We start from the raw sequence: 24,533 nt of genomic DNA on the forward strand, positions 1-24,533 counted from the left end.
TGGATGAGGTTTTTAAAAATGTGGTTCCTTGCAGCATACAGGGAATTCTCTCATTGGGTCAGTGGGTGAAACAAGGCTGTTCATATAAAATGAGGTGATAGTCTCACAGCTGCCTCAGTCTGCCATGCAGCCTGGGATTGGAGAAGCCTGTATCAATCTCCAGCACTGAGGCTACGACACTAGGGCAACCAGCGGTCACAACACCTAGGGTTATCATTCCTCGGCTGCAGCCCCGCTAGATATCGGTCCACTGAGATACTTGGAAAACACTGCAACACGGCCATAAAACCTTCACCAGTTCCAGCTGAATAGCTGTTATTCCAAATGAATCCCACAGGAATTCACTGTGAATTTGTTGACATTATATTCAGTATAATAAGACATTTGTCAAGTTATATAGAAAAAGACCAAGGAGATACCACTCTACCATTGACTACTGTAGCTTGTCAGGCTGAGTATACAGTATTGTGTAATACATAACATTTCTCTGAGAGGAATAATATCATTTTACAGTATAAAACTAGCAATGAACTACTCAGAACAGAAATGTAATTACTCTGTCATAAACAGCGTCTAAACTGTTTCTTGCTAATTTTTATACTATTATGATGGTATTATTCCTTTGAAAACCTGCTCTTCAAAAAAGGCCCCACAGCGCAGGTTTGCCAGCACTTGTCCAATATGATGCCCTGCTTTCATAATATAGTTACATAGAGTGGACATCATAAATACAAATAACTTATCCCCCCCCCCCACCCCCCCCCCGCCCCCCCCACCCCCCCCCCCACCCCCCCACACACCCCCCACCCCCCCCCCCCCACCCCCCCCCCCACCACCCCCCCCCCCCCCCACCCCCCCCCCCCCCCCCCCCCCCCCCCCCCCCCCCCCCCCCCCCCCCCCCCCCCCCCCCCCCCCCCCCCCCCATCCAAATGAATCCCCCCCCCCCCCCCCCCCCCCCCCTCTAATTATCTATGCATTTGTATTTGCATAATAAATAAAAGTTGGACTGGAATTCCAACACAATCAGTCAAGTCACATACTGTAACATTGACACTCCCTTTTAACCAGTGCTTTCAATTAAAAAAAGTGCTTTCTTCTGGAGTTGGCAGCGATTTGAACAGTTTGAATATACTCAATGTAACTAGCTAGTGCTGTACACTTTTATTCCTAATCCCAGGGAACCTTTACAGTTTACAAAGCGCACTGTCAATCTGCTTTACCACTATTTGCAGCTGTCACTTGATCAATAACTCTTTACAATATAAAACTCATGCAAGATAATATATTCAGGGGCTGGACTAAGTAAATTCCACTTACCCAATTACAGTGCATAAAAGGGTGTGCAAGTATTTTATGTCCAGCTCCTAGACAGACACATGGCATCTTAAATCTGACATGTTGAGCTACAGTGGTGGCATGCTCTCAGGTATTCTGTTGTCTTGTTGAGCACTCATTGAGCCAATAATTCAAACTGTTTCCACCTGCAGTAAACTGAAGACCTGTATTCAACCTGTGCTAAAAATAGGAAGTCACATGATACATTGATGGCATTGAGGTCTTGGACCTGTTGAGTCATGATTGCTCTCTTCCTGCATTAGAATGCAATTACCAACCATTACAGAAAGCTGAATGAACCCACTGACAGAGGGAGTGGGGGACGTTTATTGGAACAGCACAGCTCTCATCAATCATTTCAGTTTACTAGAAGTCTTACAAAAATATTCTGTGCATGCATTCTTTCCTAATCAAGCTGGGGATGCAATGCATGCCGGGGCTCAAAACGTATAATTTTTCCTCCTGGCTAGGTTTTAATAACTAAAAATAAATCAGGACTGCGAGTTCCTTCTGCAAAGTCACTTTACCTTTTCTTAAATTGTGTTATTGCAGTCAACCAGTACACTGCTCCCAATCCAACTATCTGCCCCACAGTGGACTGGTGTTGTGTTTCAAACTATCATATAGTATGTATGTTTTTTACACTTCTGACTTCAACATTATTTGTTGAAGTCAGAAGTGTAAAAAAAATAAAAACAATAGCTATAGACGCTAACTTTAGTAGCAAATGGGTTTTAAAATACAACTGACTGGTTGAATGTTAGAGAGGAGGTTCCAACATAAGGTGCCCACGCAAACTACCTTTTTTGCGATACTGTTACAAAACAACCCTTTGGATAATATGGATTCATGAATTTTGTGGATTACTGGCATCACCAAATAAAACAGAACTGATAGAAAAAGAAAAAGAAAAACATAACGCAATGGAAAGTACCTTCTGTTGCATAGCTGTGGTCGCGAAGAAAACTGTTGTTGATTTTGCGGGTGTCAATGTCTTCCTCCATTTACAATACGGTTACTTTGGGATTCTAGAAAAGCGAACAGACAAGTATCCATGATGCCAAAACCGGCGCCTCAGCAAAGGGACAGAGAGAGCCACAGGCTGCACGGCATGGTAACAACCCTTCAGCAAATATAAATTATATTCGCGCTGAGAGTCCCTCCTTCCTCCCGGAGATGCGAAGCAGCAATCAATGCAGGTGCAGCAGCCGCCTCTTAAAACACTGTAAATATTAAACGGGTTTGTGCTGTATACCGGTGTTTTTTTTTTTTTTTAAATATAAATAAATAAAATAATTTTAATTTTAAAAATACTCCAATATTAAAATGACGTATTTTTTATCAGAACAAATACTAATAGATAAATAAATAACGGTATATTTGCCCTACTAACACAACAAGGTATGCGGAGTTGAAGATTTGGCTGTTACGATGTTCTGTAGTTTGCAGCAGCATGGGCCTGAATTATGCGTCAGTCAGAGGCACCTTACTGTTTATCCTCCTTCCTTGCTCGGTGCTGTAGGTTTCTCGCACAGCTGAGTGCTGCAGGAGACTGCTTCTGCAGCTTGAGCCGTATGCTGCATTAGGAAAGGCTCCTCCCATTTAGTTTGGCATTGTCCAACTGCGTCAGCATCAACTCGTTCACACGTTGCTCGCTGGAGATGTGCTGAATTCAGTGCTGCAGTGGAGTTGGGCCCTGGGGTCGTGGACTTTTGGCCACTATGCCTGTACTGTACAACTTGCCAAGTGAGTAGAAAGAAGATACTTTATGAAATATAAAGAACGGCATGCTTCTGCAGTCACAATGATCAGAATTCTGATTCACTTATGCAACTTTTGTGGCTACCATAAAGCTAAATGCCTAAACTTCAAAATGCCCCTTAACAGTAAAACGTTTACTTTTATTTTCTTTACCCTTATCACTAAGATTGATTGGTCTAAACAAAAAATAATTTATCATTAAAAAAAAAAAAAAAAAAAAAAAAAAAACTATGGCAACTTTATTAGCATAAGAAATAGTACCTTAAGGTGTGTGTATATATATATATATATATATATATATATATATATATATATATATATATATATATAAATATATATATATATATATATATATATATATATAGTATAGCATCTTAGAGCTAGACTGGCCTATCACAATGCACGAGTTAGACAGCCATAAGCAATTTACACCCCTAAACCCAGGCTGACGCCTTCATACTGCAATCTGGCTTTTGGGGTGCAATATTACATGTGGCAGTCTGGCTGTGGAGGCATGTCATATAAATGCTACATGGATGGGGATCATAATCTATTCATTCACAGACAGGAAAAAAAACAAAAAAAACAAACAAAAACATAATGCATGTCTAACCAGAAAATGTATTACTGTAATAATTCAAATGTGTTCTCTGATACTGAAGTTAATTTGCATTAGTGTAAACTATCTGGTTACATACCTGTGGGAAATACCACAAGGCAGATAAATCTGGTAAAATTGATAAATCCTTATTACATTTCTTTTTCCTATGGGATTTGTCTACTTGACAGTAGATGACAGGGTTGATTTGATCAAACTATAACCCTATAAAAATCCATCTGTGTTTTGTTTTTTTACACAAAAGCAAGAGAGTTACACAAAAGCATGAACTGGTTCAATGTATCCATTTAAAAATATGATTAACTTTGCTTGGGTATCTGGCTTTCCCCTATATTATTCCCTTCCTTGGGAACCACATTGTATATTACCATAGCAATATCAGCACAGATGAATTGGAAAAGACTGGGTCTGCTTCCAAACCTGGGATGAGTTTTTGACAATACCGGCGTTATCATACAGACACCTATCTCAGAGAAGCAGGCAGCTTGAATAGACAGATAGATACAGACGCGGTATTTATTCTCGACACCAAGCAGAAACGCTGTTACAAGATGGAATGATAACACTGTTGAAAAGCACGAAAACAATGGTAAGTACATTTCCTAATAAATATCAAACAGACTACAGTGGGCTTTACACGAAAATATAATTTTTTCCCAGACAATCCAAATGATGTACGTTTTTGACAAATCTGACACCAGTATTCATAGGCTATAGAATGCTTTGATAACAGATAGAGATGCAACAATGAATCGATTATTGATTGCCATGGCTTTTATTTCTCAATTTGAAGTCTGAAGTAAATATAGTTTGATTGATCAAACTGGTTCCATGTTTGGAATCCCATGTAGATATTATATTACAAGCACAGACATGTTTTAATTGCATTTGAAGGTTTCTGTGAACTTTTTTTTGATAAAAAAAAAAAATTTAAAAATGGTTGCACATAAGAATTCTGCCTTTCCCACAAGTGGATATAGGAACAGATAATAACTTCCAGTAATAAGTAATGTATAACCAAACACATGGAAGGGCTTGATTTTACACCTAGCCCTCAATGGAAGAAAAGATTTCTGACCTCCAGTCAATATTGTTTTCATCAATTTTAAAAAGGGTGGGTTACAAATCTACATACTGTATAGCCGGGGGGAAAAGTGTTCCCTAAAAGCATTAGCCATTAGCTTAAGCACAAGCCAATTTGCAAATTAAATCCCACGTAAGGTCATCTTGCAGCTGTCACAGAACTGAGAAACTGTCCTGCCCTACCCATGTTCAACTTCACTTGCCAATGCATGTCATTTTCCACTTCACTGATTTCCTACTTTAATTACAATAAATTGAAGGGATTCTCTGTTCCATCCGTAATGTGGACCCAGTGCTGCATAGGGATCATATATATTACAAGCTGCCTGTTGAAGAATCCTTGGTTTTAAATTGAGCCTAATGGAAAACATTCCCAAAACCCAAATAATTTAATACAGTTACAAGGATTTTTATTTTTGATTGACAAAAGCGCTTCTGTATTTCAGAAAATAAATTAAATTAAGTCACATTATAATGCATCAAGAATAGAGGAGCACAACTGCCTTAAAAAAAATAATATATATATATATATATATATATATATATATATATATATATATATATATATATATATATATATATATATATATATATATATATATAAAACTCATAACCCTGTCGCTACAGAATACATGTTATATAAGAAATAAGACATATTGCATATAATATAATACCATACAATATCATATATCATATAATACAATATCATGTTGTTCTTGTTCAATCAAAATCAGTCACATTTTTGTTAAAACTAAGTTACATACTTTACAAGATAAAATGACTTTTCCAAAACCTTCACTGACCAACCAAAACACATTTCATTCACTAGTATTTAGCTTGTAGACATGGCTTGCTGTGAGTCAGTGATTCCCAAGATTCTCAGAATGTGTAAATCCATTTCAATCATTTTCGCTTCACCAAGTCAGTGGATATGAACAAGAAAGAGCAGTAGCTCCCGTCAACCAAAACTGCATTCAGAAATCACCCAGCAGGAAAGTTGCTTTAGAATCTATTTTGTTAATTAGAAGTTTGGGTGAAAGGTTTTCACCCTCTTGGCTAAACCTCAATCAAAGACTAACTACTATGCATGCATTAAAGTAGACATCCTATATGACAATGGGCTACATTCTCAAAGCTATTTATTCCAAATCATCATTGGTATCATTTTTGTCTGGATTATTTTTTTTTTTTGTACAAATTCCAAAACGTATAAGAAACAACTCAAGATTATCCAGCAGGATAATGCCCCATGCCACAAGGCTAGGATTGTCCAGGAATGGTTCCACAAACACTACAGTGAATTCAGCTTACTGCAGTGGCCTGCCCAGTCAACAGATCTCAATCTAATTGAGCATCTGTGGAATGAGATGGAACAAGCTATTCGGAGTAGAGATCCACTACCAGCCAACTTGACACAACTGTGGGAAGCATTGGAGTCAACACGGGCCAGCATCCCTGTGGAACGCTTTCAACACCTTGTAGAGTCCATGCTTCGACGAATTGAGGCTGTTCTGAGGGCAAAAGGTGATGCAACTCAATATTAGGAAGGTGTTCCTAATATTTTGTACACTCAGTGTAATCAACGCAATGTCAAACAAAAACTGATTTTGCTATGGGAAATTACAACCATTATAAATAAAAAGGGAATATTCTCTGCATGGCTAAAAGTCTTAAATGAATGTGTGTCAGAAACAAATCCCATCTACAGTCAAGTGTAGGGATGGTATGGTCTATTAGGTATGGGATCTTCCACTTCTAATACCTCAGTGTGCATTGCCAATACTGCACGCTGATCCCCGTTACTCCACTGTAACTAATGCAAGCTGTCATTAATCTGCACAGAATGTAGTGTATTAGATGCAGGAGGCTTTGCAGATTAATTACTTTTATTTCTTGGTTCTCGACATACTACAGTGTGTCACCACTGATGAAATGCAGTATAAGAATGACCCTTGCTGGAAATAAGGTGCTGCATTCAAGGGAAATCATTTATTACTGTATTACTTATTAAGTTAACCTTGCAAAACATTGAGATTTGCATTACCCTTTCAGCTTATTTCACAGGCATGAAGACTACCTTACCTGGGGTAGGTAGTCCAAGATTAGTGCTAAATCGAGAGCAGTCAAACCAGTCATTTCTATTTTTAGTTTTCTCTAGACATTCAAATTTAGACTGCAAGATCAGCAGAATAAATTACACAAAGGGACACCTTGAAGACTTAAACGGCAGTGGTTTTTCACGAGCTTTGAAAGTCTGCTTAATTTGTCATTGAGCTAAGCCTCTGGCCATTTCATATTAAAATGAATCCATCTAACCTGGGCTTTTAGATACTTGGAAAATCCTTTTATTAAAGAGATATCATGCTTAAGAGATAGCTCCCACCTATGCAGTCTAGCTTAAGAAGCAACTAAAATATCTTGATTTGTTCATGGTGGAGATTGGGGCTTCGGTAATGTATAAAACTTAAATACATAAATATCTGTTTAATTAAATGCAGAAATTCCACCCTGTTAGAACATCTACTGCAGCTGTGACTTTCCATGTACTGTATGATGCTTGTAGTGCATGAGAGGATGAAAGTGAGAAAAAGCAAGTTTATACCAGCGAGGGACACGGTTGTCTTCCACAATCCGTTCTCTGTGTGGAAGTTATGGGGTTCTGCTTTGAAATTCTCCTTAGCCCAGCACACTTCCCTTTCAAAGGCAGCCATTGTCCATTGATCCGCATGCAACAATAGAAAAGCACTGAACTTGTACACAGGATGGAAACTAAAAACAGCAATAAAAAAGAGACACATGAGAAGAAAGGAGGCGAACGAAACATTTTCACATCAGTCTGGACAGATAGAGGAAAATGTCATAGAAATTGATAGGTTATCCTGTACGCAATACTGCCTCTTTGTGCTGCTGTACTCTGCCTTTGATAAAAGACAGGTGGACACAAGGTTTCCAAAACAACAATTGCTTTGCAGGAAGTGTGGACTAGTGGTATCAAAAATGTATTTAAATGTATTTGGAATCCCTGATCTATATTGTAAATTATTCTCTATTAAAGCTGCATCTCCCTGTTGCTTGCACAAACAGCAGATCCGATAGAGATGACAGACTTTGACAGAGAGCTGATAGTAGGTACTCACTTGGCAGGTGCGTCAGTATTTTAAACTTCACTATGAACAGACCTAGTTGCAGATTTCCTATAGAAACAGAAGATGGTTATCCCATCTGGCTGTGTTCACCTCCAGAGGCACCTAGAGTGCTTCAACACATAAGAACTACACAGGAACTGTTTCATCATAATGTTCCTGCAATATGACCCAAAACTACTGTAACAAATGTACACAATGCTCCTTGAATATCTTGCATTTAAATGTTTCCTCAGCCTGATGTTATGAATTGTTAATAGCCCATTTCTCTATCTCTGAACTTAAAATAAAAACAACATTTACATTTCTTCAGGCCTGGTGCAAATACTGTAAATCCAAGCAAGCCAAACAGAATTTAAATTAAAAAAGCAAATGTGACTTCTTACCAATGCAAAAATGCAGTAGAAGCAAAATACATAAATAAATAAATAAAATACAAAAAAAAATCTCAACCAAGAGAGAAACCCTGTTTAAATGCTGACCTCTCAGTGCTAAGGTTTATGTGTAGATGCATTTTCAGCAGTAGATGTTCCTGGACATGTCTACAACCTGCAAGGTCATCACTGGACTTATAATGGAGTAAAGGTCTAATATTCCTCTTGAACAGTTCTGCACAACTCCCATAGTGGCCCTACACCATATTGACTGTCCATGTCAGATGCTTCAAACCATTTGTCCAAGCCTTGTACGATAATAATAATAATAATAATAATAATAATAATAATAATAATAATAATAATAATAATAATAATAATAATACATATACTGTAAAAGCTCAAATAAGATTGGTGGCTTGTGGTAACATTTTAACAGTGATTGATGAGAGATTCATATTTAATAACCCTGCGCTCCACACTATTTAATTAGTTTAGTTTCACACAAAGCAGATTTTTGACAGATGAGAATTTTTTTCCTGCATCTCTTGTCCCTGAAGGTTTTTGGTTTGCTCAGAACAAGAAATCAATTCTTATTACTTCCCCTCTTTTGTGCATATGCTTTCTACACACACCCTAACACAAAATTACTATTCTGCAAGCAGACAAAAAGAATATCATATGTGAAAAAAAACAGAACTAATATGCTAAACTTGCTGTTCTGAAGTTCAATACAAAGTCATGACGATAATGGTATTGTTTATTTAAGTGGGACCTCTCTGCCTTTCACTTTCATTGGAATTCCAAATCCTGTTATCCAGACCCTTAACTGACAAAAGAAAATAAAAAGAACCTTAAAGCCAGGCCAAAGTCCTTGTTAATTAGATAATGCACCTAGAGTTCTTTGAGAACACATTCCAAGTGCATTGCGCCCTGTAACGCTTAAATGTTGGTATCACTGACTAACCCTTTACTGGTCAAACAAATACCCTGGTAAGAAACAAATTCATACAATATATGACTTTGTAAGCTGTATTGTTTGCAATGGTTTGAGATAGCATGCTATTAAAATCATCCAGCAATATTTAAACCCATTAAAAAGCACAAGGGAGACCTGTGGCAGAGTACAAAATAAAAACCCAGTTTCTATTTTAGGTTATAATTAAAGCTGGTGCATAACCTGAGAGCAGGCAGCACTTTAATTAAAACTTTTCTGCAGAGTGCTTCTTCCCTTTTGTGTCTCAGTATTCGGCAACAGACTTAATTGAAAGCTGTTTTTGAAATATAGGGCCTCACATTGAAGCAAGTACAAAGACAACTTTTCTGAAAGGAATACAATATTTTAAACAGATGTTGGCTAATGGCATTATTTATTTATAGTTATATGAAATATCCTAAGCCTTGATTTATGAATTGATAGTGAATAACAAATGACAACAGTATTTTAAGAAGAACAGAATGGCACGCATTATTAGATAACAAACATCCATTAGTTACTGATATCACAGAAACAAAACAGTTACTGCAACACATTTCTCTAGACGTGATATATGTAGTCAGACTAGTTTTAACAGTTTCAAAATAATTGATCAGGATTACTTGAACTGGGAGAACATCTTATAGGCAAATCTGGAGATGTATCTGGTCTGAGGAACTGAAACGCACTGCACAAACTTCTTAGTTTATATATGTATCTCAACAGAGAGTTTTATGTCTTATATGGTATACAGCAAATGGTCCACCATGTCTCAGAATTACTCACTCCAGTGCTATGCAGCTGACCAACTTCACCCTCGCTTTCAATAATTAATATGAAACTAGAAAGTTGAGTGCTGATTTTGAGAAAGGTATTGGGCATTGCTTTTCTCAAACACATTACCACCTGTTGTTCCTTTTGTATTCATTGTACATTTACAGTAACCTAAACTATGCATATACACCAGTAACAACTTTTAATGTGGCTTTAAACTCACTGAACCCCTTTTCAATGACTGAATTGATGATGAATGATTTGGACTTGACTGTCCCAAAGTATGGGTACAATTTTTTTCTATACAGTTCAAATAATTCTTTCAGGAACCTTTGCCATCCTAAGAAGGCCTATAATATTTCAAGAGAGAGGTTCCAAATACGCTATAAAATGAAGTATGGCACAGTAAAATAAAACAACAAGTTCTTGTGAACACCACAGTTGATGACATCCTTTTAGTTATTCATCTACAGCTCGAGCCCAAAAGAAGTTCAATTAGGCATGTTTAACACAAAGCTCTTATTTATACTGGGGAAATGTGACGATACTGCATTTCAGCCTCTGAATGCATCCATGATCCTATCCACAGAATCTGCACAAACCCTTGCTGTAATGGTCTCCTTCCACATGCTTTCAAGTTTCAGCTACTCCTTAGGAACATATATGCAGTTTACTCGGCTGGTATCTTTGCATTCACTCTCTGGTAGAATGGAGAACCGCTTGCTGGTTTCCTCCCCTTCTTTATTGATCACTCCGCTGGCTTCAATCTTTGAACATACAGCACAATTGAGATTTTTTAAATCTGACAGCGCAGGAGATGGGAAGTTTGTTTTTCCTAATTCTTAGGCTTTTTTTATTAGCCTTCAGAATCCATGGCAGATGTTGCTGTCTTTTTCAAGATGGAGATGTATTTATTTAGACCATGTGGTGTTCTTAGTTGTAAACTTAATGCCATTTATATAGAAATTCAATCTCTATAGATCAAACTGGGTTCTACAACTGATTTAGAGTTGTCCAGTGATTACAGCCTTACCCTTGTATATGGCATGACTATCAAAAGTGATACAGTATTTTTTAATAACACACACCCTTTGTATAACACGCATGACTGGACAGCCTTGCATTACATCTCCAGTATAAAACACTCCTCTTGTATAACTCATACCTCTTGCAAACTATGAAAGAATGCCATAGTATACTATATCAGGCACGTTCCTTTGTCTCGTCTAGAAAATCGTCACTCCATTCCATTGCTCTGGTGTTGTACTCTGAAAACTGTGCCATGAGCTACCCTCCTACAAGTATTTGATTTGTTATTGAAAATCCCAAAGCCGGATACTAGCAAACCTACCTGAATGGATTGCCATTAGCGGTTTAGGGCATTGTGCAGCTCAAGCCCCATAACTCCTTCTTTTATTACCCTGTCAATGCATGCTGTGTGCATGTGTGATAATAAAAAACAACTCAAAGGGTCTCTATGGATGGACGATTAAATCAGTCGCACACAAGCTCACTTATGAAACGATATTTGTCAAAACAGAAAGTTGTCATACTTAAGTGGTTAAGCTTCATTAAATGGCAGTCTAGACATTGAATAATACAATAAACTGCAGAGTGTTGAAATGTGTTGAGGTACAAATGAAAACCAAATGCCCACACAAAGTAATCAAACCTCAAATCCTATTTACATATGCCCCAATCTTCTGTTGTACTATATTAAGAATACATTAGGGCATTTGTATCTATTCATGTGTACAGTTTCCATTATGAGAGGCAGGTATCATGCTATTTGACATGTGTTTATGAAACCAAGTTATTTTTCAATTTAGAAATCTTACTTTTTCTATCCATAAGTTCAAAATGATAGTTGTATACTCCTCTTTAATGTATTTGTTGAACTTTCTAATGGAAGTTCTTTATCAGTATATATTCTACACAAAACATTGTGTAAATTGCCTTGAAATTTGAATTTTGTCAGTGGATTAAGTATAGTCCCAGTATCAAATCTCTTTATTTAAAGTTTAAATATGGCACCAGTCTCTAAAATAACTATAACTGCAAAGTTGCAAACATATGGTGACATTTAAAGACATTTACAACTAGTAAAGTAGCAAAGAAGAACCATGCAGAACTCAATACTGAAAGCATCAGTACTTGACGTGGCTCAGTTCTATGACACTGTGGCAGCACAGATTTTGCAGAGCAGTTCAGATTCCCATGGTTCAACATGACCTACATCTGAACTGACAGACCATCACAGTGATACTGTAAACTCAAGCAGTCCTGTCATAGCAGGGGCACAATCATACGTCTGCTATCACTAATGCGGTTCAACTGAAGGTTGGAGCCATATAACATGAGTGTTATTATGGTCAGGGGGCTATATAAGTCACATCATATCATAGCTCTACATCAGAGGGGTTTTTATATGTTTGAGAAATTGCACTCCCCCACCCAAAATCGCTTTATATAAAATGGTTATATATATATATATATATATATATATATATATATATATATATATATATATATATATAATATATAGAGAGTAGTGAAGAAACAACTATAAAAAGGTGAAAGTTATAGTTGCTGTATTTTTTGACAACCAAAATGTAGGGTCACAGGAAAATAGCCTTTACGAAATAAAAATAAAAAATCTCTTGGATTAAAGACATTGTTAAAGCCAATGCAATGGAAGGATAACCTTTGACTGGAGTTTTTGAACACATTAGCTATCTGAATGCCTCTAACTCAACGTACTTCACAATCAATAAAGGGAAAGTTACACAGAGATGTCAAAAACACATTTGGGAAAACATGCAAAAGAAAATCAATGAAATATAGAATTCTATTATTATTATTATTATTATTATTATATTATTATTACAGTACAAATGTGAGGTAAATTTTAAAAATTTAAATAAATGAATAATCTTAATGTTGTGCAGTAATGATTTTAGCCAATATTTGCCCTTGCCTTATCTTACCTACATATTTATGTAATGAATGCCATTACTTATTGCAAAATTCATATTACCCAGAAAGCAGATGCATATGTTAAAGAGACAGCAAACAAGATAAATTAGTGGTTTTAGCAGAGCGGATTAAAAGCAGCCTCAGGGAGGGTAATCTAATATCAGTTCTTAAATCATGAGGACTCAGACAATCCATCACTTAACCTGGTTTGTTGTGTGCACTCAAAGGGAGCAAGAGCAACAGCTTTAGGGTTATAAATTTTCTGAAAGGAAAATATTTTTATACCAACTGTTTAATACTACCAATAAAATATTCTTCTGGTATTCTTAATGTATTTTTCCAAATGTAGTTTTTGCTTGGAATAAAACCATGTCTGTCTTTGGAACAGAGCATTCCAATAACCCAATGTTATTATTAATATTTTTGGGTTTAAAAAAAATCAGAAACAGTTTTGTAATCTGCAAAGTTTTGTTCAGAATAAGGATTCAGCACATGCCCATTCCCAGTACGAGATCTTTACACTACTTTACCACTGGAGTCCCCAGCGATATTTGTATATGAATCAAAACTGATTTTAACATTGAAGACATTGAAAAGACTTCTAATCGAACTGTTTGTTACTAAATTCATTATGTTTCTTTTTGTATTTATTGGATTGCAATAGGACTTGGATGTGCGTACTGTATGCTAGCCTTGCCAGCTGTAGAGAGCTGACTCAGTCTATCTCTGTTTGGCTGGGATGTGACCAGGGAGCATGGGACTCTCCTTGACCTCAATTCCATAATCAACAGGATCACTTTCCATGGAGATGGCAGAAACCATTCTACCGGATCCTCAACCAGACCATATGGATGACTACTTAACAGAGGCAGACAGTGGTCACGTGGGAGCCTGTAGCATTACAAGCCATTGACGTCTCAGCAGGATTCACTGTGAAGCAAGTTTTCAAGGTCCATGACATAGAAATATAGTATTCATTAATAAATTAATTGATAAATTCATACCTTTGGATTAATTACTACACTGGGTGCATAAGGCATATTCCCTTTTTTAAATAAAATAGGGTCATTTTAGTCTCTCTAGGCTGATTTTGATTAACACAATGCAGCAGCAACTGCCTCACCTATTTCCTTTCCCTCACATATGAAACCTGGTTCCCTCTGAAATTAAAACAGTGAGGCCCAAAATCATATTGAAAACAGAGCCATTATGTGTCTCTATCAATATATTCATGCCTTTTCCAAACAGCTTCCACACTGTTTCCCCCTGATATGAGTAAATCTGACAGAGGCCGCTTGATGCAGCCTGTTTTCTCAGCTCTGCTGGAAACATGGAGAGACTGTCTGAACCCCCATCTGCTCCCACTCGCTTTTGAAATGCAAACTTGGGTTCATGAACTCCAAGTGCCCGTGAGAGTTGCTAGCTACACATCTAGCTAGCAACATGCTCAACGTATTCAAAACATATATCACAGCCACAACCATGACAATGAAATAGTCACAACAGTTCCTTCCAATAGATACCTCACATCATTAATTTATGGTAATCGCGTTATCATTGTCTATCACTGTACATCTGGTGTGGCTGAAGATGCATTCATTCACTACTGTGAATCTGATGAGCCTATACCCTACAGCTGGAACGGGGCTGTTAGGAAACAGCCAATGACGTATTATGCCCCCCTGGCATAGAGTCTAGGGTGAACACTGCTCAATGATCTGAAAAAATGGACACTTCTCAAGAGGTGCAAAAGTGCCCCGAAATATCTTAGAAACGTCTCAGCAGACCTCACACTAACACATAAGACTTACTCATTTGATCGCTGGAATGTAAGCATATAAAATCAACAGATAGACAATTAAGGTGCATTAGCGTGAACGTTCAAATCAAATGAAAGCAACCTGAAACAACAAAAGAAAAATGTGTACATGTCACAATAGGATACCTATTATTGTTAGTCTGCATGCAGCAGGCCAAGGCCTCCACTGTGCTGTGCAGAACTGTAGTATCTGTATTTAACAGTTTCTCAATATAACCTCATTCTTCTACACCTGGGGTAATACCTGTATTTTTCAGATCAAAGGGAGATTATTCATTTAAAATTACATATGCAATGCCTGGTAATGTGATCAAGGAAACCCTGCTACTTTGTATTATGGATTTAATTGGCAAAGATCGGGCATCTGAGATGGGAGAGGTGAAAGACTGACAGGAGAAACTTTCCTCAAGAAAATCACCCTGCACACACTGGCTAAATATACCCATTAATATTGTCATCACAAGAAGCATTGGAATTGATTTCATATCAGCAGATTACACTGCTCTCATTATATTGATAACGTATGGTAAAGGTTTCTGATTATCCTAATTCAAGTAGATTTAAATATAGGGTTGTTGTTTCCTCATATCTCTTTTTCTTTGTAAAAAAAAAAACCCAAAAAATAATTACATTTTTTTTTTTTTTTACAATTTTCAAAATTCATAATAAAAAAGAGTCATTGGTCAACAGTAAAATATCATCTTTATTTAATCATTAATATCTGTCACAGCTGTCATTACCTGTAAGACAGTAAGAGACTGAGGTGACAGTTACTGTAGATGCCCCAAGTACCAAAAACACAGGGCACTTAATGTAATACAAAGCCAATCACCTAGCAGGTCTTGACTGCAGGGGACTATATTAATGCCTTTTTAAACCACACAAATACAGTATGTTTGTTTTTAAAATATGATATAAAGTTGCATAATGACCGCTCTGCTCTGAAACTAATTTGCCGAGATGATCCATGAGGTTTCACAGTGATTGGCATGACAAAGACTAGAAATAAGAATATATATATATATATATATATATATATATATATATATATATATATATATATATATATATATATATATCAATGTTCTGAATGCAAAGGCAGTTTTTTATGCCTATGTATTATGCCTATGCACTATCGCTTCAGGCTACCTTACTAGTTAACCCCTTTTCAGTTGGTTGCTAGGAAACAGTTTGATTTGGCAGCAGTGGTGTATGGAATAGCTTTCCTGGACAGTCTAGCAGGCTAAGATAGTGAGATCAACATTTATGATATACTTAAAATGCAGTCACTGTTTTAGCACAAACATGTTTTTAATATCTGTCTGACTGTCTATCTTTCTGTCTACTGCATATATTTTTGAAAAACAGCCTAAATCTATTTACATTGTAGGTTATTGTAAATTCCTTAAGTCTTGTTTCAGGACCATGGACAGCTCCCCTTATTATATGCTGCTAAGATAAAGACATTTCACATTCATACCTTTTGTCTATGTTTTACATAATGTATTCATCCTTCAGATGCATTTTGAAGTTACTAACCTCGATCACTCTAAAATATAACAGCCACTTAAGATGTGAGTATGTAGTAATCAGCTTCAACATTAAAAATGCACAGAACAGTTCATTTACATCATTTTCCCTTTCTGAAGCATAGGCCCCAGAAGGATTACACACTTCTGCCTAATTTAACCTGCTCCTCATAAACCCAGTCTGGTTATAATTAAGAGTAGATAAAGAATATATATAATATTAGTTTTTAAGAACAGATATATTATTATTATTATTATTATAAATTACTTCAGCATCTAGAAACTATTCAGAAGCAATATCCATTCCATCCATTGATTAGAAATAAAAACTGCAATTCAAATTAAAGCAACTGCGCCCCCTTCTGGAATGTTCTATTAAATAAATTGGATAATGAGCACAATTCAATTAACATTGTAGGTGTCAAATATATATATATATAAACTTGCATACTTTTATGTAAAAGGCTAAATAATTACCGGTACCACATCAGCCAAACTGAATCTCAGTGGGTCTAATATTGTTCTTTAATGACTGTGGTTTTTGGTTCAGATGACAAATATACAACCTTGTCATATATCTTATTTTAGCTGAAATTCGGTGTTCAGAGCTGACATTAGTCATCTAATTAAATTAGTCTGGTGGTTTTAGACCCAAGAGGACATTAGTCTGCATAAAAAAAAACACCACCCAGTTTGGCACTATTCCCAGTCTCTGCTTGAGAGAGGCCCAGGAACAGGTAGGCTCAATTCCTGTTTTTCAATCTTTGCGATTGTCCTTTCATTTGAAGCCAATTTAACCGATTAACAGTGATTGTTTTAAGTAATTTGTTGCCACTGTGAGAAGCTAATTTTAACAGAATACCGCCAATTGCAATTTTGATCAATCATTGATTGGAATTGATTAAAAGGGAATAGGAATTAGGTATTGATTTTAAAAAGGAACTGGAATTGAAAAACAGGAATTGACTCGACCCTGCCCAGGACTGAATGGTAGGAGGTGTTCAGGTCCGGAAAGCAGCATGCTTGTGAGGGAAGCTCTCATAACATCTGACAGCTCCATACTTGCCTCACTGTATCCAGTGCCATTGTGCCTCAGTTTTCATCAGCACTAAATTTGCAGATTTGAAATATTAAAAAATATATATCTAGCAAAGCCAGATGCGAGTCTAGGCTGGGATAATTTTAAACCACATGTTGGTATCACATCTATTGGCTCTGGGCACACTATCAGACCAATTTCATCGTGAAACCTTTGGTTGAAAAACATTAAAAATCCTTACATGTTTCCAATATTCAGGCAAGTTTAAACATGTGGCATAATCTCATCATAGTTTCCAGACCAAGCCTTTCGATTGTAGCCATAACTGCTGGGCAAATCTCGTTTTGAAAAGCCGCCAGCACCAATCAATGCGACGACTATTTCCAGGGTACCTGCAGGGGCTGAAAGCTGGCAGGAGACAAATAATCAAATCTATAATACAATAGATACCAGAATGCTTCAGCACCTCAAAATGTGCCTGTAAAAGACGATACTTGCTGTAAGACTTTTGCATCAAAATGTTTGCAAAACAACTAACCGTCACAGACTCTGGAGGAATGCTGAGGCAGTTCAGTGTGAATCAGTTGTACATGGTGAACTGCAACTCCAGCTCATGTGCTGAATACCAATTAAAGCAGCCATATGGCTGCCAGCGAGCCGATAATGCATTTTCTGGCTATAGACAGCATGATTATCCCATGGCAGTCTAGTTTCTGTTTTTTTTTTTTTTTTCTTTAATTCAACTAAGGAAATCGTTTGCAGTTCACAGGAGCTGTCTCTACTGAAGTAGAAATAATTTGTCTCATTCTCACGTCTCAGAACTGTCAATGAAGAAATCTGAGGACTTCCAGCAGGCTGAGAAAATGAATAAAGAAATCGGTCAATAGAATTACAATTCTTCAAGGTTGTCCAAAAATAGATTGGCGAGTTCTTACTTCCTCCTGTAATTATCTCAGGAGCTCAAACAGAGCAAGCACTATTAATAATGATAATAGTCGTGAATACAATAATACATGGATAGTAAAACTGTGTGCTTGTATGTATGGTAACTTGCTCCTGCCTGCCTCCTGAGACACCTTTGTAAACATGCTATCTGTAGCTCATATTCCAGGCAATGAATAAATAATTTAAAAGTTACTTAAGGGTGCATTTTTGGTCAAAACTCAGTGACCTCATATCAGGAATAGGGTTAAAAAAAAAAAAAAAAAAAAAAAGTGAGTTTTGTTTGGTTATTTTAAAAAGTCGCTATAAGGATATCTGTGCCATAATCAAAATGTAATCCTAGGCTTTGAGACAGTTTACAAACATTCTTTAAATACCACAGGAGGTAACGTTTTATTAACTGTGGATATTTTGCACTGTGTATTAGGAACATGTAGCTCAGTACAGCTGTATGCAAGGGCTCCGAGGGGTTAAACAGACCTGCAGAGTGGGAAAAACAACACAATCCACCTGTTTTCAACACATCATGTTCTAGAGAGGTTAGAAACACCAGATAGTGTTTGTACTTTACTGTACAGTCTGCAATCACTGCAGTGGCAGCAGACTTCTAGTTGTTACCTCTTTTTAAAAAATTACATTTCATTCTTTATTTTTAGTTCTCCAAAGATCCCAAGGTGCATGTTAAACAACACAACAAGCTATTTGTTCTATGCACAAACAGCACCACAGCACCACCCCATGGTGAAATATCAGTACTACAGTAGCCGTTTCCTGCTTCCACTACTTCTATATTGTACACACACACACAAACCATCATGTGCAAATTTATTAGAACACCTCATTGCTTCTGTAGCTTTGATTTGTTTAGCATATGAAATCAAACCTCTGGAACAGAACATCTTGGAAAGTGGTCAGATTAGTAATTGCCTATTTTAATTGATGACTTTTATAGGCCACACATGCATTTAATTTAAAATAGTCAGAGAAAAGGAACACATAGCCACAAATGGTAAAATGCATGAGACTTTGTAGAAGTTGTTTAAGATGCCTAATTAAAAAGCAAAAAAGCGGTCTAACAGTTTCACACATGCATGCCTGTTGTTTCTATACCACTGATTACTGACCGAAGATTGAAATTCTCTCACCCTGAGGTTTTCATGCAGGTAGGTTAGTGCACTCCATTTATGAGAATCACATCTGTCCTGGATGATTTGATTCTTATAAGCGGTTGATTCTTAAAAGCAGACCGATATGATTACAATTAGCAAAAGCATGCCTCCTTGCATCAGCAGTTTAAATACAGTATGCAAATGTCAATGGTGCTCAACCACGCAGGACAATACATCAAAACAGGTCCTTGTGGGTAAGCAGCTTATTATATGTTCATGATTATGTTAACTCAGGCTGCACAATCATATTTAACTACAGTGTACTTGAGAAGCGACCATCTCGTGAGGGTGCCAAGATTAACTGCCGTGCGGTGTTACATGTAATGGCCTTTGAATTAAAATTACATTACAGCACAGTATTTTACTGTCAGGACTACCACTGCATTTAAGCATCTGTGGCTTAGCTCCACAATCCCCACCCCCCATCACCTTTGTTGCTGTTACAATCCCCCTTCCTCTCCATGCATATCACACAATAACAGTGCTATACCCAGTACATATTCAATGAATGTGTATTCACTTTATTAAAACACATTTTCACTAAGAGAACACAAAAAATACCTGTACAATGCAGTCGCGTGTCTTTCTTTTTCCTGCCATGCCATAAACTGCATGACTTGCTTTTTATTACTAGGTGTCACTGTGGACCAGGGACTATTACTGCACATGCAGTGTACGTGCCTAATCACGCGAGATGTGATCAAATTCAAATTCAAAAACAGCTTTATTGGTTGTACATGCCATTGCACTTGAAACAAAATTGTATTACATGCAGTCAGTTTGCCCGGAAATGATTCTTATAAGCAGATTGCTTGATTCTTACAAGCAGATTATTTTACATCAGTTAGTATAGGAATGATTTGGTCCCAGTGGTCTTGATCATTATATGCAGTTGATTATTATATCAGTAATTCCAAAAAATGGAGTGCACTGTATATAAAGGATATAAATGCCAGATCTTGAGGCCAGATCTTTACTGGAAACAAACCTGCCCAATAGGTTACTAGGGTGTCAGTTATAAATATATATATATATATATATATATATATATATATTATATCTATATATATATATGTAGTTATATATATTATAATATATACACCGGCTCAATTTCAAATGTGACCTCACAAAAATACCAGAAGTATTTATAAAACATTTGGAAATGCTGTTAATAATTTGCTCCAAAAAACCTAATTAAAACATTGCATCTAATACATTAAGCATCCCACTATTAAATATGCCTACCTGAGCCCAGCTGACACACAGCACTGCAATTATTTCACAGAAACGCTAAACAAGTTGAAATTGAGGTCGATTCAAATAATTTGGGGTCCATTGACCCGCAGTATTCAATATTGTCCAGTAGGTATGTGCATGAGAAATGCAGATGAAAAGGGCTATGAATGTTCATCTCTGTTATCATTCATCTACAAATTCAAAGCATTGTCAATTACGTTATTTTGGAGACTCTTTTCTGAAGGAGGTTCGCAGCACAAAGAAACTCTGCAGCCCAGTTCACAATAAACAGCTGCCCCCTGCAGGTGATATTTCAGTGAAAGCCTTGTTTTTACACAACAAGGTGATTTTTAGAGGTATCCTCCAAGTAACACAGAAACTACTTCTGCTTCAAAGCAAGGATCACAAGATCTTTACTGGAAACAAACAGCTGTCCAGTAGATTACCAGTCTGTGCTGAATTATACAATCTGCCAGAGAAAATTATTATCATATAGCCAGACCTGTTGTGGTGAGGGTCATGAACGATCATCATTTAATACAAAGCGGCAGGAGCAGCTTTCTTCAGCAGCGCGGTAAAGACAACACACTGGACTGCCCAACTCCAATGCTGAGTGGCAAGTTATTCAACAGGAGTCTTATTTCCACCTCTGCAGCACACTGGGCTGCATTTCTCATCTAATGTATCTGGGAAACAGTTTTGGCCCTCATTATAACTGTTGGAGGTTCCAACATTGTGCAGCAGGCAACTGTACATTGGTTTAACAGTTAACCATCAATGCACAGTATTTTATAGTAGTTAATATTTAATATACAACAATGAATTTGTTTTTGGTTGAATGTTACCATATAAATGCTCCACCAGTCAGATGACTTACTCAGATTTCTCAAAAATGTGTGAAACCTCTTTGTTAAAGCATGGGTAAGCATGGTGGCAAAGAGAGGTATAGTAACAGAAATTTAAAAACAAACAAACATGCAAACCATGGTAAACTATGGTAAACGCATAGGAAACCTGAAAAATGACAGCAAATTTAGTGTAGTAACCCTTTATTAGGGGCTCTACTGCAGAAAAGAAGCAGTCACTCTGCAACAAGTTAAAGTGCTGATACCTTATAGATAACTGATGTTAAAATCAGCCTAATTCCGTGAATTGAGCTGCCTTACAGTTGAAGCCATGGAAGACCAGGTGTTTGCTCTGATTATCGATCATGGAGAGTAGCTCAGAAAAGCTGTGAAACTTGCCTGGGGCCATGATCAAGTTTGCAATCGAATAATTCTAATAACTGCTGCAATATTAATAACATCAACGTGTCTGTACAGTCTCCAGTCCAGAGGTTATTTTCTTAAGAGAAAGAGACATGTTTTGTTAATAGAAGAAAGGCAAGGGCAAGCAAACAGAAAGCCTAAAGTTTGAGTGAAATTCCTTTCACATAAACTATTTTCTACTTTTATTTTTTTTAACTGCCAGATAAATTTAGAGAGAAAGTTTTCTTGCAATAGTTATGTCCTTATGAAGACAGTGCAATATCTATGAGAATAGGAATGTAAGTAGCACACTGATAAAAACTCCACTAGACGAATCTTCAGAGTTGTCGACAGTTTTCAGTTGGCATTGTAATATAGGCCTCATCCCTCTGGGAAACTTTCCGTTGCAGACACTACCCTCTTTGTATCCAATCAGCTTGGACTGTTTACTGTGATATAGGCACACATTGCTGTAGAGAGCATGTGACAGACAATGAATAGATTGAACATGGGATCCATAGAGTATCTTCTAACTTTAGAAACACAAAGGTAGCTGTTTCTTTTACTACTTATAACCAGTCACCATTGATCTAAACAGTAGATTTAAAAACAGTTCAAAATCACAAACTACTTTTGTTCTTATGTAGACAAATAGACATTTGAGTGATGTTGGTTTCCATTACCATGGTACACAAAAGATCCCACTTTCAAGGACATTAATGGAACAATAATAAATAAACTGCATTGTTTATTGCAGGAATATAAATATTCCCTGCTAAAATGTTGATTTGAATTGGGTCTTAAATGACTGTACCTACTTCAGTTGAAGTTAAATGAAAAATGACTTTTTCCTAGCAGTTTCTAAAAACAAATCTGCATTATAGTTCATTGTAGTCCAATGAGGTCCTTTAAACAATCTTCTTTCTTTATGAATGAACAGTTGACATAGAATTAAAAAGCACTGAATCTAGTCTTTTTACCTTCACCTCGTAGGCTACTCCATGCATTTATAACCCCAATTAACCGGAAATGTACAAGAAAATCTGAACACTAAGAACAAGGTCTGGATGTATTCTGTGTGCATGCATGTAAGATTACTCCATGCAATGTATTTCTGTGTGCATGTATGTAAGATTACTCCATGCAATGTACTTCTGTGTACATGCATGTAAGATTACTCCATGCAATGTATTTCTGTGTGCATGTTTGTTAGATTACTGCATGCAATGTATTTCTGTGTGCATGCATGTAAGATTCCTCCATTCAATGTATTTCTGTGTGCATGTGTGTAAGATTCCTCCATTCAATGTATTTCTGTGTGCATGTGTGTTAGATTACTCCATGCATATTTTATGGCACCATTAAGCCTTAGGATGTTAAAATGCTCTCAAAAGAATAACTCAAATATCAGGCCCCAGCTATTGATTTTTGGAAGCCACATTCATATATTACACTGCACCCTGACCAATGTAATTTTTACGGTATAGTTTGTGTGGGTCCTCAGTTATCAGGGAAATATAAGCAAGTTAACAGAAAATCTTGTGGGGCTGAAATACAAGTAGATTCCTTCACGAGAAAAATCCAGGGCTATTTTTAGACATTTCCAAGCTATTTTCATAAATTACTGGAATAATTTAAACACTTGCCATTCTCTATTCCCAGAGCCCATGCTAATTATACCATGTTCCCTCTGGTAATAAATCTTTGATACACTCTTGATCTTGCATGGGATTTGTCATTGCTTTACAACCCTTAAACTTATATTTCCCTTATGTTTTCTCAGTTACGTTTACCTAATGTTCTTTCAGTCAGATACTGGTTTTAAGCTCACAGCCTTAGAAGTTATTCAAACTACTGGGGTTGTTTGAGTTGCTTATATAGACCCTGATTTACCACTAACAGATTCACCTCATCACATCTATCGATCCTGAGCTGTGTAATGGCTGTGATCAATAATTTGCCATGGGGTATTCACTGCCTTCATGTTTTGTAAAGTAGGCTAAATTACTGTCCCTGTTTGCCGATTTGGAAGTATTGTTACACAGGGAACAAGGGTGGTCTGTTAAATAAAATAAAATGCAAACAACAGGGGTCCCCTGTGGCTCCCCTGCTAAAAGCAATGCTGTTTAGAGAGCAGGGTGAGTCATGCAAGTGTGGTTTGAATCCTGCTGTTGTCAATTTGCAGATCTTGGCTGAGGACCCTGAGAGAGCGTTGCATTGACACTGCACTTCTAAAAGGTGAGGGACGCAAACAGAATGAGGACTACAGTGACTAGTGGTCAGGTGCCTGAACAGTCAAGGCAGAGACTCCTTGGCTGGGCCATTGCACCAGGGTAACATCTGTTGCTTATGTTTTGCGGGTGAAAAGATTAGCATTAACATTGTCCTCTTAAGTCTAAAAATTGAATTGAATACAATGGAATAACACAGAATGGATTGCATTTACTCCTTACTCGTGTCAAAAGAATATAACCCTTTCTGTTTGGTAAGCCTTGCCCCCCGTATTTACCC

The 24,533-nt window shown here is 36.9% G+C and overlaps 1 protein-coding gene across 4 annotated transcripts in view; it reads right to left on the reverse strand.

The window, feature by feature from the left end:
- The window catches only part of LOC121297401 (serine/threonine-protein phosphatase 2A 55 kDa regulatory subunit B beta isoform-like), an 86,957-nt gene that overhangs the window by 46,974 nt on the left and 15,450 nt on the right, over positions 1-24,533 (reverse strand). The window contains exon 1 of one of the 4 annotated variants that reach the window (XM_041223718.1): positions 2,270-2,470. The exons of the other annotated variants lie outside the window; for them this stretch is intronic. Coding sequence (XP_041079652.1) covers positions 2,270-2,339 — 70 coding nt within the window. The 5' untranslated portion in view covers positions 2,340-2,470. Of the gene's footprint in view, positions 1-2,269; positions 2,471-24,533 lie in introns of those variants that run through there. 4 annotated transcript variants of the gene reach the window in all.

Source organism: Polyodon spathula, chromosome 22 (assembly GCF_017654505.1).
Source record: "Polyodon spathula isolate WHYD16114869_AA chromosome 22, ASM1765450v1, whole genome shotgun sequence".
Taxonomy (NCBI): Eukaryota; Metazoa; Chordata; class Actinopteri; order Acipenseriformes; family Polyodontidae; genus Polyodon; species Polyodon spathula.